Below are 14021 nucleotides of genomic sequence, written 5' to 3'. Positions count from 1 at the left end.
TTGCGGGTGCAGAGTTTGATTTACATGTAGCTATTTATTTGATTTTCTTTTTGCCTCTGTGCTGGTCTTTTTTTTTCTAATTTAGACTTGGTTTTATTTATTTAGATGTGTTGTTTTTAAAGTTTTTTTTTTTGCATACAGAGGTCAAACAGAGAACCATCCAGCAAGAATCGCTTATTTTAATTATAGCAATGGACTAACATAACAAGGAAAAAATAAAAACAAGGGTTAAATGTGGAGACAAAAAAAAGAGCGTGTAGAACAACAAGACAGAGACCAGAGCAGCAGCCAGAGGACCTCGGCGACTCCCCACCATGATGATGGAAATGATGACAACAATAATAATGAGGAATGTGACTATGACAGAACGATCTGACCACGGTAGTCACAATGGAGGATGACAATGAAGGAAGGCCTACACCACAGATAAGGTGCGAAGGGGAGAAGTAGTGACACGACTGCAGCGGGGTGAGACCAGGGAAGAGAGGTGAAACTGTGATGAGGATGTATGAACAGAATACAGTGTGTCAGGAAGTCGGTGGTTAATGGCTAATGGGAACCGGTGACCTGCCAAAGGAAAGTTATGTTAAGGAATATGTAAAAAGGTTCCTGACCATGCACTTTTTTCAGAGCAGTTGGCATGTGTTTTAATGACTCTCCTTTCCCTCAATGGTGTTTTGGACCAGTCCAACTTGCCACAGAGGAGCAACTCTGCAGTTCATTTAAGCTATGTGATGGGAGGTAGCCGGATGCTCATCTTGGACTTTGATCACAAGTGACAGAGGTAAAGAGACGAGTCTGTCCATGCTAATCTGTCTGACTCTGTATTTTAACCAGTGTTAAATACCATTCATTTATTAGTAGGGCTACACTTTATTTAAAAAGTGTTTTTTTTTATTAATTGCTAATGGTTTTATTGTTGCTGTTACTTCAAAAGAACCTCCACACCCTTTTATTATGACATGCACAAATCAACCGGAGTAATACAGGTCTTTAAGCTGTATTTGGACCAAGGCCCTTATGATTTCAGTCGATGTAGTGCTTTTGTTGTGGATGTTCCCAAATAAATTAACAATTGATCAAATCATCACAAGCAAATTTACAGAGTGAATTGGCCCAGGGGCAGTCTCCTTTACCTGCATGGTAATCCAGCCTTGCAAGTAAATTCTCTATACATTATGTGTCTTATGGATGTACTGAATGTCAGTGTTTCTGTACAGACTTCTTGATACAAAACGTTATGGACACTGAGCCATCATGTGTTTCAGGAGTTGCTGTGTTCTGCATAGTAACACAACAGAGAGAAAAATGCCTGCTTTCCTTGAATGCCATGTTCTTTTCTTGTAGTAGCTGCTCTCAAGCCATAAAGTCACTGAAATAAAGAATTCAAGTTCAAACTGGTGCTTAAGTCCCCGCAGTTTGAATTGAACATAAAAATATACAGTAATAAATCCCTCAGCATTCCTTACACAGGCACTCTTTGTTAGTGAAGAAAAAATATGAGAGCAAAAGGTCATCAGCTAGTCCGCTGTTACAATATCTAAGCGTGTAGATTTGTTGCTTGAATAACTGTACAATTGTAGCAGTAAATGAGTATTTCTTTTCCTTTTTCTATTCTTTTTTTTTTTTTACTTTCTGAGGACACATGTCAGTCCTAGTCTACCTGGTGTCACTTCCTCACCTGAAGTCCATCTCTCCCTCTCTCAGCTTCCCATTTCCGCTGTGAACAGCAACCATAAACTTTTGTGTCTTCAGGATTACCTTTCCATCAGGGGCAGAATGAAGTGTGAAAAGCAATCTGAGAAACGCCTGGCCACCGATACACAACTTCAGCGGATGCAATTATGCCAATGACAGATCATTTTCTGACCTTTATCCCTCAGTCTGTATGGATGGCGGCTTGCCACTGTGACAGCTTGCTTTTTGTTTTTGTGCAATTTTGTGACAGCTGGAGACCCAGCTCTAAAATGCTGAGGTTCTCATCCGTTTGAAAGACAGCTTGACTTTTTGTGCTGCTCTTTCTCCTTCACTCTCTATTTACTTTTGTTGTGTATGTCTCTGTCAGTGTAACATTCTCATTATTTCTTTATCGGTCCCTCTGCTCCCACTTCTTTTCTCTCTTCTCTATCTTTTGTTCTGTATCTCTCTTTCTATCATTTGTATTTCTATCAGGTATCCTCCAAAGGCTGGGTCTTGGACCAAACCAGCATTTTTGTTCTGGTTGATGCCTTCGTTCAAAGGTTAAGAGACCTGCTCGAGGTGAATTGCTCTCTCACACATACAGAAACATAAACACACACAATGACACACCCGCACATGCAGTTTTGCAGTCCACTTTCTCAACTCTGCAGGCTCAAGCTGTTGGAAAAAGGTGTCAGATGTATTCAGTGCCATCCACTTCATCTCATGTTTTCATGCTGCTTCTGTCACTTGTGTCATATACTTGAATTTATCTGAAACACTGTCTGAATGCTTGATTTTTCTCTTCTTATCTCCTCCAGAATTCAGCCAAGCCCATACCTTTTGTCATACAAAGTGTGGCTATCTGTCATCTCTCCGGTGGGAATGCATTGTCTGTTTTGTTTGTCCTCCTCTCCTTTTGTTACCCATGACCTTGCTGTGGTGCTGTCTCCTTCTGTCCTGAGCTGGCTCGCTTGTTGGGCTGCACTGCATAAACAAAAAGTCATGTAATTTTTTTTTTTTTTCTCAATTTTGAGATCACAAGGTAAATGCTCTACATCAAAGACAGCATTTCTTACAAGAAAAATGTGCATCTAATTCGGCATGTGCCTTCAGAATACATTGGTTTGCACCCTTTGTAAATGACTGTTTGCCCTGAAAAAAAAACCTTTGGATTTAATTGATTGCAGGGTTATGATGCAGCGCCATTCACCGCCGCCCTCACAAATTGCCATGTCTATGACCTTTAACATATTTTAGCTTAACCTTTTTCCCATATTATTTCCTTTTCTATTCATATATTTCACATCTCCTCTCTTTCCCTGCTATTGTTGACCAAGGCTCTCTGAGGACTTTGACAGAAGATATCGTTGAATGCAGATGTCCCCCTTTACAAATCCATGGGATGTGACCTTGAATACGTTTATTCCTCAAACCGTACAGTATTTTCTCAATCCTTATCATATACAACACATAACTTATACATACTCCCCTTGCAGAACAGTATGGATGTGTTTTCTCCTTTCACATCTATTCTACACTGCCTTTGCTCCCTCCTATTTCATCTCTATGATCCACCTGCAGCTATTTTACATAGATTATACTACATTATGCCATGCAGAGCAGTGTTGCTACTTAACATCTTATTCATACTTGTCCTTATCTTAACCCGTCTCTCCATAACAGCTTTGGCATGTGGGATATCATTTTCTCTTTGCCACGTGACTGCCAGTAGCAGCTTGCCCGTTGGGAGGAGGGTCAGCAGAGGGTCCTGCCGCACTTCGGCAGGCACCAGGGGCCAGAGGTCACCCGCTGCGTGCTGGAGATACAGAGCAACCTCCACCACTGCCTACAGATTGTGCACTTTGTTGGCACAGGCATCCTAGACGTCAAAACACCACCTGGCACAATGATTACAACAGGTAGTGCTGTTTATCTTTAAAGGACAATGACACTTTTTCCTGTTTTCTGTTTCTCTGTTGTTTTTCTACATATGGGCCACAGTGACCTTCTTGCCTGGTGGGTGTCAGTACTATTATTAGACTGGTAAGAGCTGTCAGAGCTTATATACCGCAGAGGCATTTTGGATCAAAGCGATGGTGTTGGGTATTATTAAATTTAACCAAAAGCCTTGACAACAACCTACATCCCCCAGCATTTAGACCAACATGTGACACTAATAGTTTTCTGTTGGAGCCAATGCAAATGAAATTCTGTTAGTGGAGAATGTACCTCCACGAGGATGAGAGCGGTTTCTCTACAGGCTGTGACCACTGAAGCTGTTGTGTAACATGCTCTGTTGTCACACTGGAGTGCTTTCTGTGGAGACCCACAGAACTACACTCACCGGCCATTTCATTAGGTACACCTGTGCAATCCACTGCAACAGCTCTGCCATAAATTCTACATTTATGAAGCTTTACATTTTCAGTTTTTGTTGACATTGTCAGAAAGGTGATAATTCTATTTTATGTTTATTATTGAGGTCATAGTGGGTGTTGGTGGTGTATTGGAGTGCATTATATTGAAGGGTGTTCCTAATATTTTGTCAACTTCATTAACATACATGAAAGGGGCGAAATATTAGGAACACAGTATTTTCAGTATTATGCACTTCAGTACACTACCACCACCCACTACGACCTCAATAATCATAAAGTAGAATTATCACCTTTCTGACAATGTCAACAAAAACTGAAAGTGTATAAGCTTCGAAAAAATAGAATTTATGACAGATCTGTTGTATTGAATTGTATTAGATTGCACAGGTGTACCTAATAAAGTGGCTGGTGAGTGTATAAAACAGTTGTGACTGATAATACTTTTAAAAACTGAGCAGATAAGTCCCATTTTTTACAAATATTTACAACCCATAAGTGAAAGGTTAAAAATATATACAGTTAATGATACAATATTTGCATAATAACATTCAAGAATGTAAATGAATTTATGTATGAGTCATGGCTCGGTGTGACTACCCCCAAAACAATAGGAAAATGCCATAATGTTAGCGGAGCAAAGAAGTGAACTTTTGTGCTGTGCATGGAGCAGATGACCATATAAAGAAATCACGAGCCAACGTCAGCTCGGACTGAAAGTAGAAAAAAACGGTTGGAAACCGAGTGTTCAGAGCAGTCTGAAGCCGGTGCTTTTTGCTCACAGGGATTACTTCTGCATATGTTTAACTCATTATTTGAAACTTTGGCTAAGTTAAATATGAACATCTGACATTGTAACATTATATATATGACTGAAAATAAGGAAAAGCATAATAGGTCCCCATTAAAAGCCCATTGCAGTAATAGGCTCACTTTGCTAAATTACCAAATATCATTAGAGGAAAACATGCTGAACAGTGGCCTTAAGCATGACTTCTTATTAAAGCCGGAAGGATTGGAAAACACTAAATGAAGGGCCTACTATGCACTCATCTTAAAGTCTCAAATGAGACGACATGCTCTCAGTAGGCCAAGGGCAATGTGCAATTAGCCAGAGAATGAAACATAATGGTTAGACTTGTGTAAGGTTGCTGCAAGGATATGCATATTGGGGAACATGCACCTGTGTATGTCAGATGCTAAAAAAAATGAAATGCGCTGGAAATGTATTTAATGTAGTATTGTTGTACATATATGTACTGTATTCATGATGGTTTGTGTCTTTTTAAATGAAGCTAAGCATACATACTAAGCTAGCAATGGTGGCAGTTCCAAACAGAGAAGTATAGAGTTGTAGTCCTTCTAAAGGTCACACTGGTAGATAAAACAGGAGAGAGTGGCTTCAGTGGGATTTAGCTCAGCCTAGCTCAAAGCCTCTGTCTTGTTATGCGCTCAATTGTTGAGGTGTTAAGGTGTTCTGTCATCAAGCATGCCAAGCATTAGCGGGAGCATGTCAAGAGACTTTAACGTGCATCACTACCAAATTTAGGAATAAATAAGGCTGTCTCGTCTGCAATTTCCAAAGAGCAGGTTTGAAGACCATCTCCTCCTTTCTGTTTATTCTGTTGAAAATATAACCAACTTTGAGTAAAGAGAGCGTTAAACATTTGATATGAGAGGATCATGCTGATAACTGGTATAAAATCCCCAGGCTGTCATCAGTAGAATTTAGATGCCTGGTGTTGCTGGAAGTAATAGAGATAAATGCGCCGTGGCTGAGAATCTATCTTGTTTCTTCCCTCAGAGTCACTGCCTTGCCCTGTGAGCCAGGATAAAATATCTCCTCCGTTATGCTAGTTCACACACACACACGCACACACACACACGCACTTCCAGACAAGGGCGTTTTGTCATCTTCTTTGTCGTTTTTCAAGTAATGATAGGTTGCTGTACACAGTTGTCAGATAGGACAGGAATCAGCTTTCCTCTCTTTCAAACATGCATATGTATGCAAAACATTACAACTACCAGTGTCCAGACACCATTATCATATTTGCTCACATAAAAGCATAAATGTTGTCAATACACCGGCCATAATAGATTGTCTAAACTAATTGTTGTCATAGAAGCTAGGCAATAGACACCGCAGCATGCATGACAAAAATATCCAACATGCTGTCAAAATGAAGATCAAAAGTGAAGAGGATAACTAACATGAATATGCATATTCTTACATTTAAAAAACTCCTTGACAAAAATTAGAATATTAAGAGTCACTAATAACTGATAGATAATTAAAATAACATTTAATTACTTGCTTCACATTCCCCGAAGACTGAACACCACACGCATACATGCAGCATACAAACACATGCAGCATTGAAATGTTTCAGCTTAGAGCTCCTCCCTATGAACTAATGGCCGCTATCCTTTGCTTGAAACCAAAGTGCATCAAATTAGTGTCGTGTCTAGACAGCCTGTCCACATAGATGTGTCTGTCCATAAATTTGACATAAAATGCATAGTTAGTATGTTTCATCCAGATGAATGAGCTTGTAATGCCTCAATGTGTGTGCACGCGTGTAATTTATCTGCATCGGGGCCTTTGCTCTCCCAGTGGAGCACGACATGAAGAAACGCCCCTTCATTGTCATTCAGAACTGCGCTGACAGCAGGTCATTTGACTTCCTATCTGAATAACACGATCAAAGATGGATGAGTTGCCTGTGTGACATGCACGCGTGCGTGGATATAATATACTGTATGTGTTTGTGTGTTTATATATTCATACATGTTTACTATGTTTTAGTACATACAGTAGGTGTGTATATGTGTGCATACATATACTGTGTATGTCTCTGAGAGTGTGCATGAATGTGCATTTCTAGAATAAAGTCATGAAGGTGAAGACCTGACCCTCCAGGGACTCATGCTCTCCCTTTCCCTCCCTGTATCATCTAACACATCACCAAAGGTCTCAGGAAAAGGGGTCTGCTGGCAGCATATGTATGTACATATATATATATATATCTGAGTGTGTGTGTGTGTGTGTGTGCACGCAATGAAGGATGATGGATTGGGGTCATGGGGGGTTGCAGGGTTGCGATGTTGTTGCCAAGACAAACAGCTGCGCTTGTGTCTGGGGCAGGTGTTTCATAGCGACTCAGCACATTGAAATTAGTCAAATCAATACACCCCTTCCGCTTCTCTGCATATTTGTAAGTGTGTGTCTGTGTGTGCGTACATTCCTGTCTTAGATGTACGCTTTTGATCTATTTAATCACTTCCTCTTTCAGCTAATCATTGTGTGTGCATTTTCACATGTGCATACGTTCAAGTGTGTGGGTTTTGTGCATTAGTAGAGGGTCTGGAGATGCTTTTACACATGCATCATACATACACACACTCTCTCCCCCTCTGTTGTATTTACAGTGACCTGGTTGTAAATTGTAGAATGCCTATTGTCCATGTAGTTTGCTTTGGCTCAGCTACACCAAAGTCCATTTTCCTCCCCTAAATGGACCATAGAGAACTGCCCATTCTATCACTTTAATACACAGAGAGCAAAGGCACTTTTCTCACAATAGTCTTGGTGTGTAGATTATCCACCCTCCGTTGATTTCTTAGCTTTCTGAGAGCCCTGAGGTTTGTCTCAGCTTCCCAGAGTTTGCCGCATTCACTGCGAGGCTCTTTCTCACGCTCAACCAACTTTATGAATTCACCCATAGATATAAACACCACTCTCCTGAGTAAAGACTCACTCCATTGTCTTGCACTTTTTCTTCCTGTATTTTCATCCCCAACACTCACACATATTTGCTATTTTGTTTTGCCTTTTGAGTTTTTACTGGGTTTTACTCAGTGTTTACCAAGTCTTATCTAGTCCAAGTCTTTTCTACATCTAAACTATAACTCATCAAGCACACTGCAGAAGAGAAGGTAGAGGTACAGTATTATTAATAGGAAGCTGCACCAAAGGGCAAGATCAAACATAAACATACACTATGCTAGTGACATGAACTGTACTGTGTGATCTGCTAAATTAAAACACAAATTAAACTGTCACAAGAAGCATCAGAGCCTGCCAAGAGCAAGCACAAGTGTACAGTGGTTACATTTGTATGTGAAGTAAATTAAGGTCAATTTTGCAAATCCACATCGGTTAGTAATCCATTAGTAAACATTCTTATCCTTTCTTCATTCATAGGGTTGAGAAAAGTTACAAAACTACCTTTTAAACTTTTCACTTCTTGTTAAAAGTACAGGGAACCAGATCTAGAATCATATTTTTTCCAGATGTATGTGTTGGTATACCGTACATGTCATTTACTGTACTATACAAATGAATCAAAGCTATACAAAACACAATAGTAACCTCAAGATCCCACCTAACAACAAATCCATGTGGCTTATGTTACTATGGCAATTTGTGAACCATCATGATCAGTGTAAAGATAATTCCACAGCTATAAGCTGAACACCCAATGAACTTTTGACATCCTGAACTTTTTTATTTTTTTCAAATCTCTTTATCGGTTTTGCATAGAAATTAAAAACATACATAATTGATAGTAGCGTTAATATATTGCAAACCCCACTTCAGCCCACTCCCACCCATACCAGTTCTTGGTCCCTTCCCCTCTCAGAGGTCGGTCCCTCTCCCCCACCTGCCTCATTCACACACATGCATACCAGGACAGGGGAAAGAAAAAAAAAGAATAAATAAATAAGGAAAATAGAATTCTGATAAAGTAAGATAAAATAAATAAAGGGTGTGGGGGGGTTGTGTTCGGCTCAGTTATTTATTTGTTGATTTCTTCGTTGATAGCCAGGGTGTCAATACGTTCTAAAAAGGGTTGCCACAGTTTATAGAAGGTCTTTAAGGAACATCTCAGGGAAAACCTAATCCTCTCACACCGAATGCACTGTGGTATCTCATGAATCCATCTATTATGAGTAAGTGGGGAGGGATGTGTCCATTTAAGGAGAATAAGCCTCCTAGCAAGCAGAGTGGTGAATGCAATAACTTGTTGTGTGGCTTTGGATGCGTTGGGCATAGAAGGAATTCTGTAAAGGGCAGTGAGGGGTCGGGGTCTACTGTTTTACAGGCAGGTCCAAATCATGTGCATATGATCAGCGGATGATTGTTTACATCTGTTGCATGTATCACTTCTGTCAGGGTATATCTTGGCTAGTCTTGCGTCAGTGAAATGGACTCTGTGTGAGATGTTACACTGCAGTAGTCTGTGCCTTGCACATATAGAAGAGGTGTGTACAAGGTCTAGTATATGTCCTCATTGCTCATCTGACATGGTCATCTCGAGGTCCTGGTCCCAGATGGCCCTTAGGGAGTCTAAAGAAGTTTGGTTTACCTTTAAAATGTAATCATATATGATTGAAGTGAGCCCCTTTAGCCTAGTATTAAGTGATAGAAAAGAGTCAATCATTGAATCCGGAGGGCGGTTAGGAAATTGGGGGAATTGATTTTGCAAAGGGTGGCTGATCTGGAAGAAGCAGAACAAGTGAGTTTTTTGAAGGTCAAATTTTGCTGATAAATCTGCAAACAAGGAAAGAACTCCTTTAACATAAAGGTCATTAATAGTCAGCAGGCCTTTGTTTGACCAGATCTGGTAAACTGGTTCCGAGCAGGATGGTAGGAATAGGTAGTGACATCCTGAACTTTTGACCAACTTATGTGTCACATGACTATCCACATTCCAATGAATGTTGAAAAATGGTCTGTATTTTACTGTGTGTGTGTTAGGCAGGGAGAGGGGCACGCCAACAAGCTGTTTCATGTTGCGTTTCTGTCCAAAACCACAGCTTGTAAAATATGTAAAGTAAAAAAAATATGATATCATTGTCAGTATACAACCAATTTGGGAAGAGGAATGCAGGCTGAACATAAAAGTCATTTCTTCCTTGGAATAAATAGTTTGGTATTTTTATAGTGAAAATCTATTCACATCAACAGGTTTCTCCTGTAATTCTCCTCACATTATTCAACACTTCACCGAGGTCAGCAAATTGCCTTCTTTCAACTCTAACAGGCTAATTAGACTAATGAACTGTCAATCACACATCACTGATGTGATGCCGTGATAGAGCAGTAATTCATATTTTGACCTTTTTCTACCCGTAATGAAACAATTCATAATTGTACAAAATCCAGCATTTGAACCAGGAAATGAAGATGAGAAAATAAAAGAAATATATCACAGCAATTAGACAGCTAATACAATTTACAACAACCTTAGTTACAAAACACAAGTTTGGGTACATTGGTACTTTGAGCCATCGAGTCATTGATTTGTCTTTATTTGAATGGAAAACCTCTACCCCTCTATACCCAAATGGACGAGAAAAAAAAGCAAGAAAACAACAAAACTGAAGCACTGCAATCTGCGCATGAAACAAAACTGGAAGAATCGAGATGGAACCATGCCCAAAACTGACTGCACTCTGTTTCTCGCTTCCTTCTGTCTCTCACATGCTGACTACATACATGTAAGCAGACTGTTGCTTCTAAACGGATAAAGTGGTGAGTAAAGGTCAGTATAATACAGTCAAGAAAGAGTCTTTTCAGGCCAGCAGACACTAAAGCTCTTGAACATGAACTTTCGACTTGAAAAGAATCTTAAAGCCACATCAGCATACTTGGGAACACTGGAAGGGAGAAAATGCCTTAACTCACACATAGTAGTTGAATGTGGTTTCTGTTTAGTCATCGTTAAGTGACTGGAATGCACTGACGGCCTGTTGTTCAAAGAGCCAGCGGAGGCCGAGAAAGGCCAACTCTCACCGCTCATTGTAAGCCAGGTCAGCCCTCAGACCATCACAGAGTTTTTGTAGGTTCAAACCTCGAGCCTGACCAGATTAAAGCAGACTTAGCCAGGCAAGACAAAACCCTCTCCCCTCCCGATCCCCCACTAGCAGAGCTCTGTATCGGTGGCTTCAGTCCAGCTGTGGCCTTGGCAGCTCGGTCACTATTAAACACAGCTGTTGCTGCCTTGCCTCTGGTAGCACACACAAATGTACACAAGTACAAAAACAGTGAGAGCTCATACTCTGTTTAACATTATTATCTCCATCCGGATACACACACAGAAAAAAAAAATAACTAGAGTGGGGGGGGGGGGCTTTAATTGTACACAGATATAATTGTGTTGCCTTCCATTTTAATCATACTCTCCTCAAAAGAGATTCTTCTATTAAAGTTGAAATATGAGACAAGAGAGCAGTACAACCCTAGCAACAGTCTCATGTGAACACTACAACAGATAATATATGTATGCTGCTGTGAAGGATTGTGAGTCCTGAATATATTGTCATTTTTCTGCACTCTGCCATTGAGTGTGTATAGGCAGTGTTTTAGGGATTGAGTTTGACAATATTGTCTCAAATAGTAACAGTATAATCAAGTTTAGTAAAATTCACTTAATCTGCATCCCTTTAGCTGTGTTGGCTACACGCATGTTACCACACAGCAAACTGACAAGCTCATTAATGTCACGCATACTGTAGCGCTGGCAAAGCCAGGGAGGCAAACTGAAAATGTAACTGCACGGTTTCATGTGTTTCATGTGCTCATATTTAGTGGAAAGAAGAACAGTGCAAATCTGGACTAGATCAAGCCTGAGGCATTGAAACCAAGATGGAGTCCAGTCAGGCTCATACCCTTTGTGTTGGGTCACATCCAATCAGGTGTTGGCTACAAATCAAAGCTCTTGTGTGCCCTTCTAAAATGACAAACTACTCTGAAATTAAAAGCACCATGCTCTACTTAAAAAACAAAGCCAGGCAATGCTTGTTCAGAAGCACCTGCTTTTCATTGGAACTGTGGCTTCTATTTACTTTTATGTAATAGATAACAGTTTAATAAAAGCATAATACTGTTGACATGCTTTATTTTCAGAGCTAGAACGGTTACTGTTTATGGTCTTAACTGAATCCCTCCTTCTTTGACCTTCTACTCCTTTGTCCCCTTACCTACCCCTCCCTCAGGTGCTTCAGAAGGCCTACTTCATGCCTGAGACATACAGCCACAAGCAGTTTGTTTTGGCCTGTAGCCAGATGTTCCAGGTTTTGGAACATCTGGCTACAGATGAGATGGGGAGGAGGCCTGGACTGACAGAGCTGCTGGAGCAGCCATTAATGGTACGGGGACTCTGACATACACCTGCAACACTGACCTGAATGTAAACACAACATATTGGAAATTCTTAAAGCTTTAGCGTTTCAATATAAGTCTTTAGAATATTTGATTTTGAAGGCTCCGATGCTTAGTTAAGTTTTAAGCTACAGAATTGGTAACATCAGTCACAATACCACAACCTTCATGCATTCATTGAAGCATGCACACAAAAATTTTTTGTTGTTGAGTTGTAAATGGCTTTAGCAGTATGTAATGTTACAACTGTAAAACATTATCTCCATGAATACTAGGACATTAGTTTTCTGTCACTTGGGACTATGTCGACTTCTAGTGGTAGTATTTAGGACACTATAGGCTGCATGCACACTGATTCGCCAACCCACTCCACCTCATCCCTGCTATAATCACAAACATTTTATACACAGGCGGTTTGAACAAAACAAGAGTAACCCTGAGTAAACACTTAAAAAGCAAACTTTACCTCACATTCACTAACACCATTATCATATGAAGGTAATAGTGTTGTCTGACAGCACGGTGCAAGTGACCATGGAGAGCTCATGTGTATACAGAGATGGGAGTCTTCTAAGCTCAGAACACACTCATCTGAAAATTAGACACTCATGTGGCGAGTGAAAGTGCATTTCGATATACGTGTGTGTCTGTGCGACTGAGTCAGCTCAAATCTAGCTAACCATGCATGCCGTGAATGTTCATAACCCAAGAAGAGCTCCAGTCTAAGGTCAAGTGGATACACAAACAAAGCTAATGCCGGCAGGCTTTTGCCTGATATTTCTCCATAAATCAAACAGTAATTCGAGAGAATTGTTGAACAATTTTGTACATAGAGCAACAAGTTGACATGGATGTTGTTGAAATGGGTTTGTAATAATGCTCAGTCTGTCAAACACGTCCCATTAAACTAATATTTGTTTTCTTTCAGCTGGAAATGTGAGACTCTTTTTTTTTTTTTTTCTTTTGGAAAATTAAAATCACACACGTACACACACATTGACAGGAAACACACACCTGTGCTCTCAACGGTTATAGTTATGAGATAATCAGATAATTAGAGTGCTGTCTCCTGACCTGTTGGGTCTGTTTCAGGAGTCAATTCCTGGGTAATAGTAGTGCCTGTATCACCACTAAGTGATACAGGCATTAGTACAGTTATATTGTTATATTGATATTGTTGTTCCCCTGACTGTTTGGGGAAATGTGACTGATTAATGAGTTTGGGTATTACACTCTTTTAACCAGTCCAGGTGCCCTAAACACTTGTTGCTGCTGTGGATCTGCTAAAGCAGTCAGAAACAAGAGATTATGTTGGTAGTTGGAAGCTCCCAGTGGGCATCAGTTGGAAACTGGCGCTGTAGTCAGCAACTTGAAGGAGAAAGTGTAAAGTCTTTATGACTGTAAAGAAAGTCACCACTGAAAACTGGTAGTGGTTAAAGTCAGTCTTCCAACTATAAGTGTATGTTAAAAATAATTGCTCATAAAATCCTTTTGCCATCCTCATCATAAAAAAACAAGGATATAGTCTTGTGGCTGGTGGGAAAGTATCACTGTGGTCCTCTTTAGTATAACATTACAAAGCTGTGTGTGAGGCGGCGTCTGTTTGTGCTTGTGTTCAATAACAAGTGGGACAACTTGATTAAGTCTAGTTTACTGTGAAGACGTGGGCCTAATGAGGGATATTGGTTTCAATGTGCTAAACAAAAACAATGGCATTATAAAACCAAGCCAAGTGTTATATCCAAGGAAAGCTCATTTGAATGAAGATCACTCTGAATTATGCATAAAGCATA

The 14021-nt window shown here is 40.1% G+C and overlaps 1 protein-coding gene across 28 annotated transcripts in view; it reads left to right on the top strand.

Annotated features, from left to right (window-relative positions):
* Window positions 1-14021, top strand: part of LOC122973242 — a 55052-nt gene that overhangs the window by 25212 nt on the left and 15819 nt on the right. For 8 of the 28 annotated variants that reach the window (XR_006399935.1, XR_006399940.1, XR_006399934.1 and 5 more), the window contains exons 5-8: window positions 2173-2259; window positions 2502-3602; window positions 6947-7064; window positions 12063-12215. Coding sequence is in view for 1 of the 28 variants with exons in the window: in XM_044340637.1 (XP_044196572.1) it covers window positions 2173-2259; window positions 2502-2559; window positions 3021-3083; window positions 3367-3566 (408 nt within the window). In the remaining 27 variants the exon portion in view is untranslated. Of the gene's footprint in view, window positions 1-141; window positions 785-2172; window positions 2260-2501; window positions 4112-6921; window positions 7065-10573; window positions 10610-12062; window positions 12216-14021 lie in introns of those variants that run through there. The other 20 variants (XR_006399956.1, XR_006399953.1, XR_006399954.1 and 17 more) reach the window with 17 other exon arrangements.

Source organism: Thunnus albacares, chromosome 22 (genome assembly GCF_914725855.1).
Source record: "Thunnus albacares chromosome 22, fThuAlb1.1, whole genome shotgun sequence".
In the NCBI taxonomy this organism is placed as follows: domain Eukaryota; kingdom Metazoa; phylum Chordata; class Actinopteri; order Scombriformes; family Scombridae; genus Thunnus; species Thunnus albacares.
This window is presented reverse-complemented; position numbering and strand designations above follow the sequence as displayed.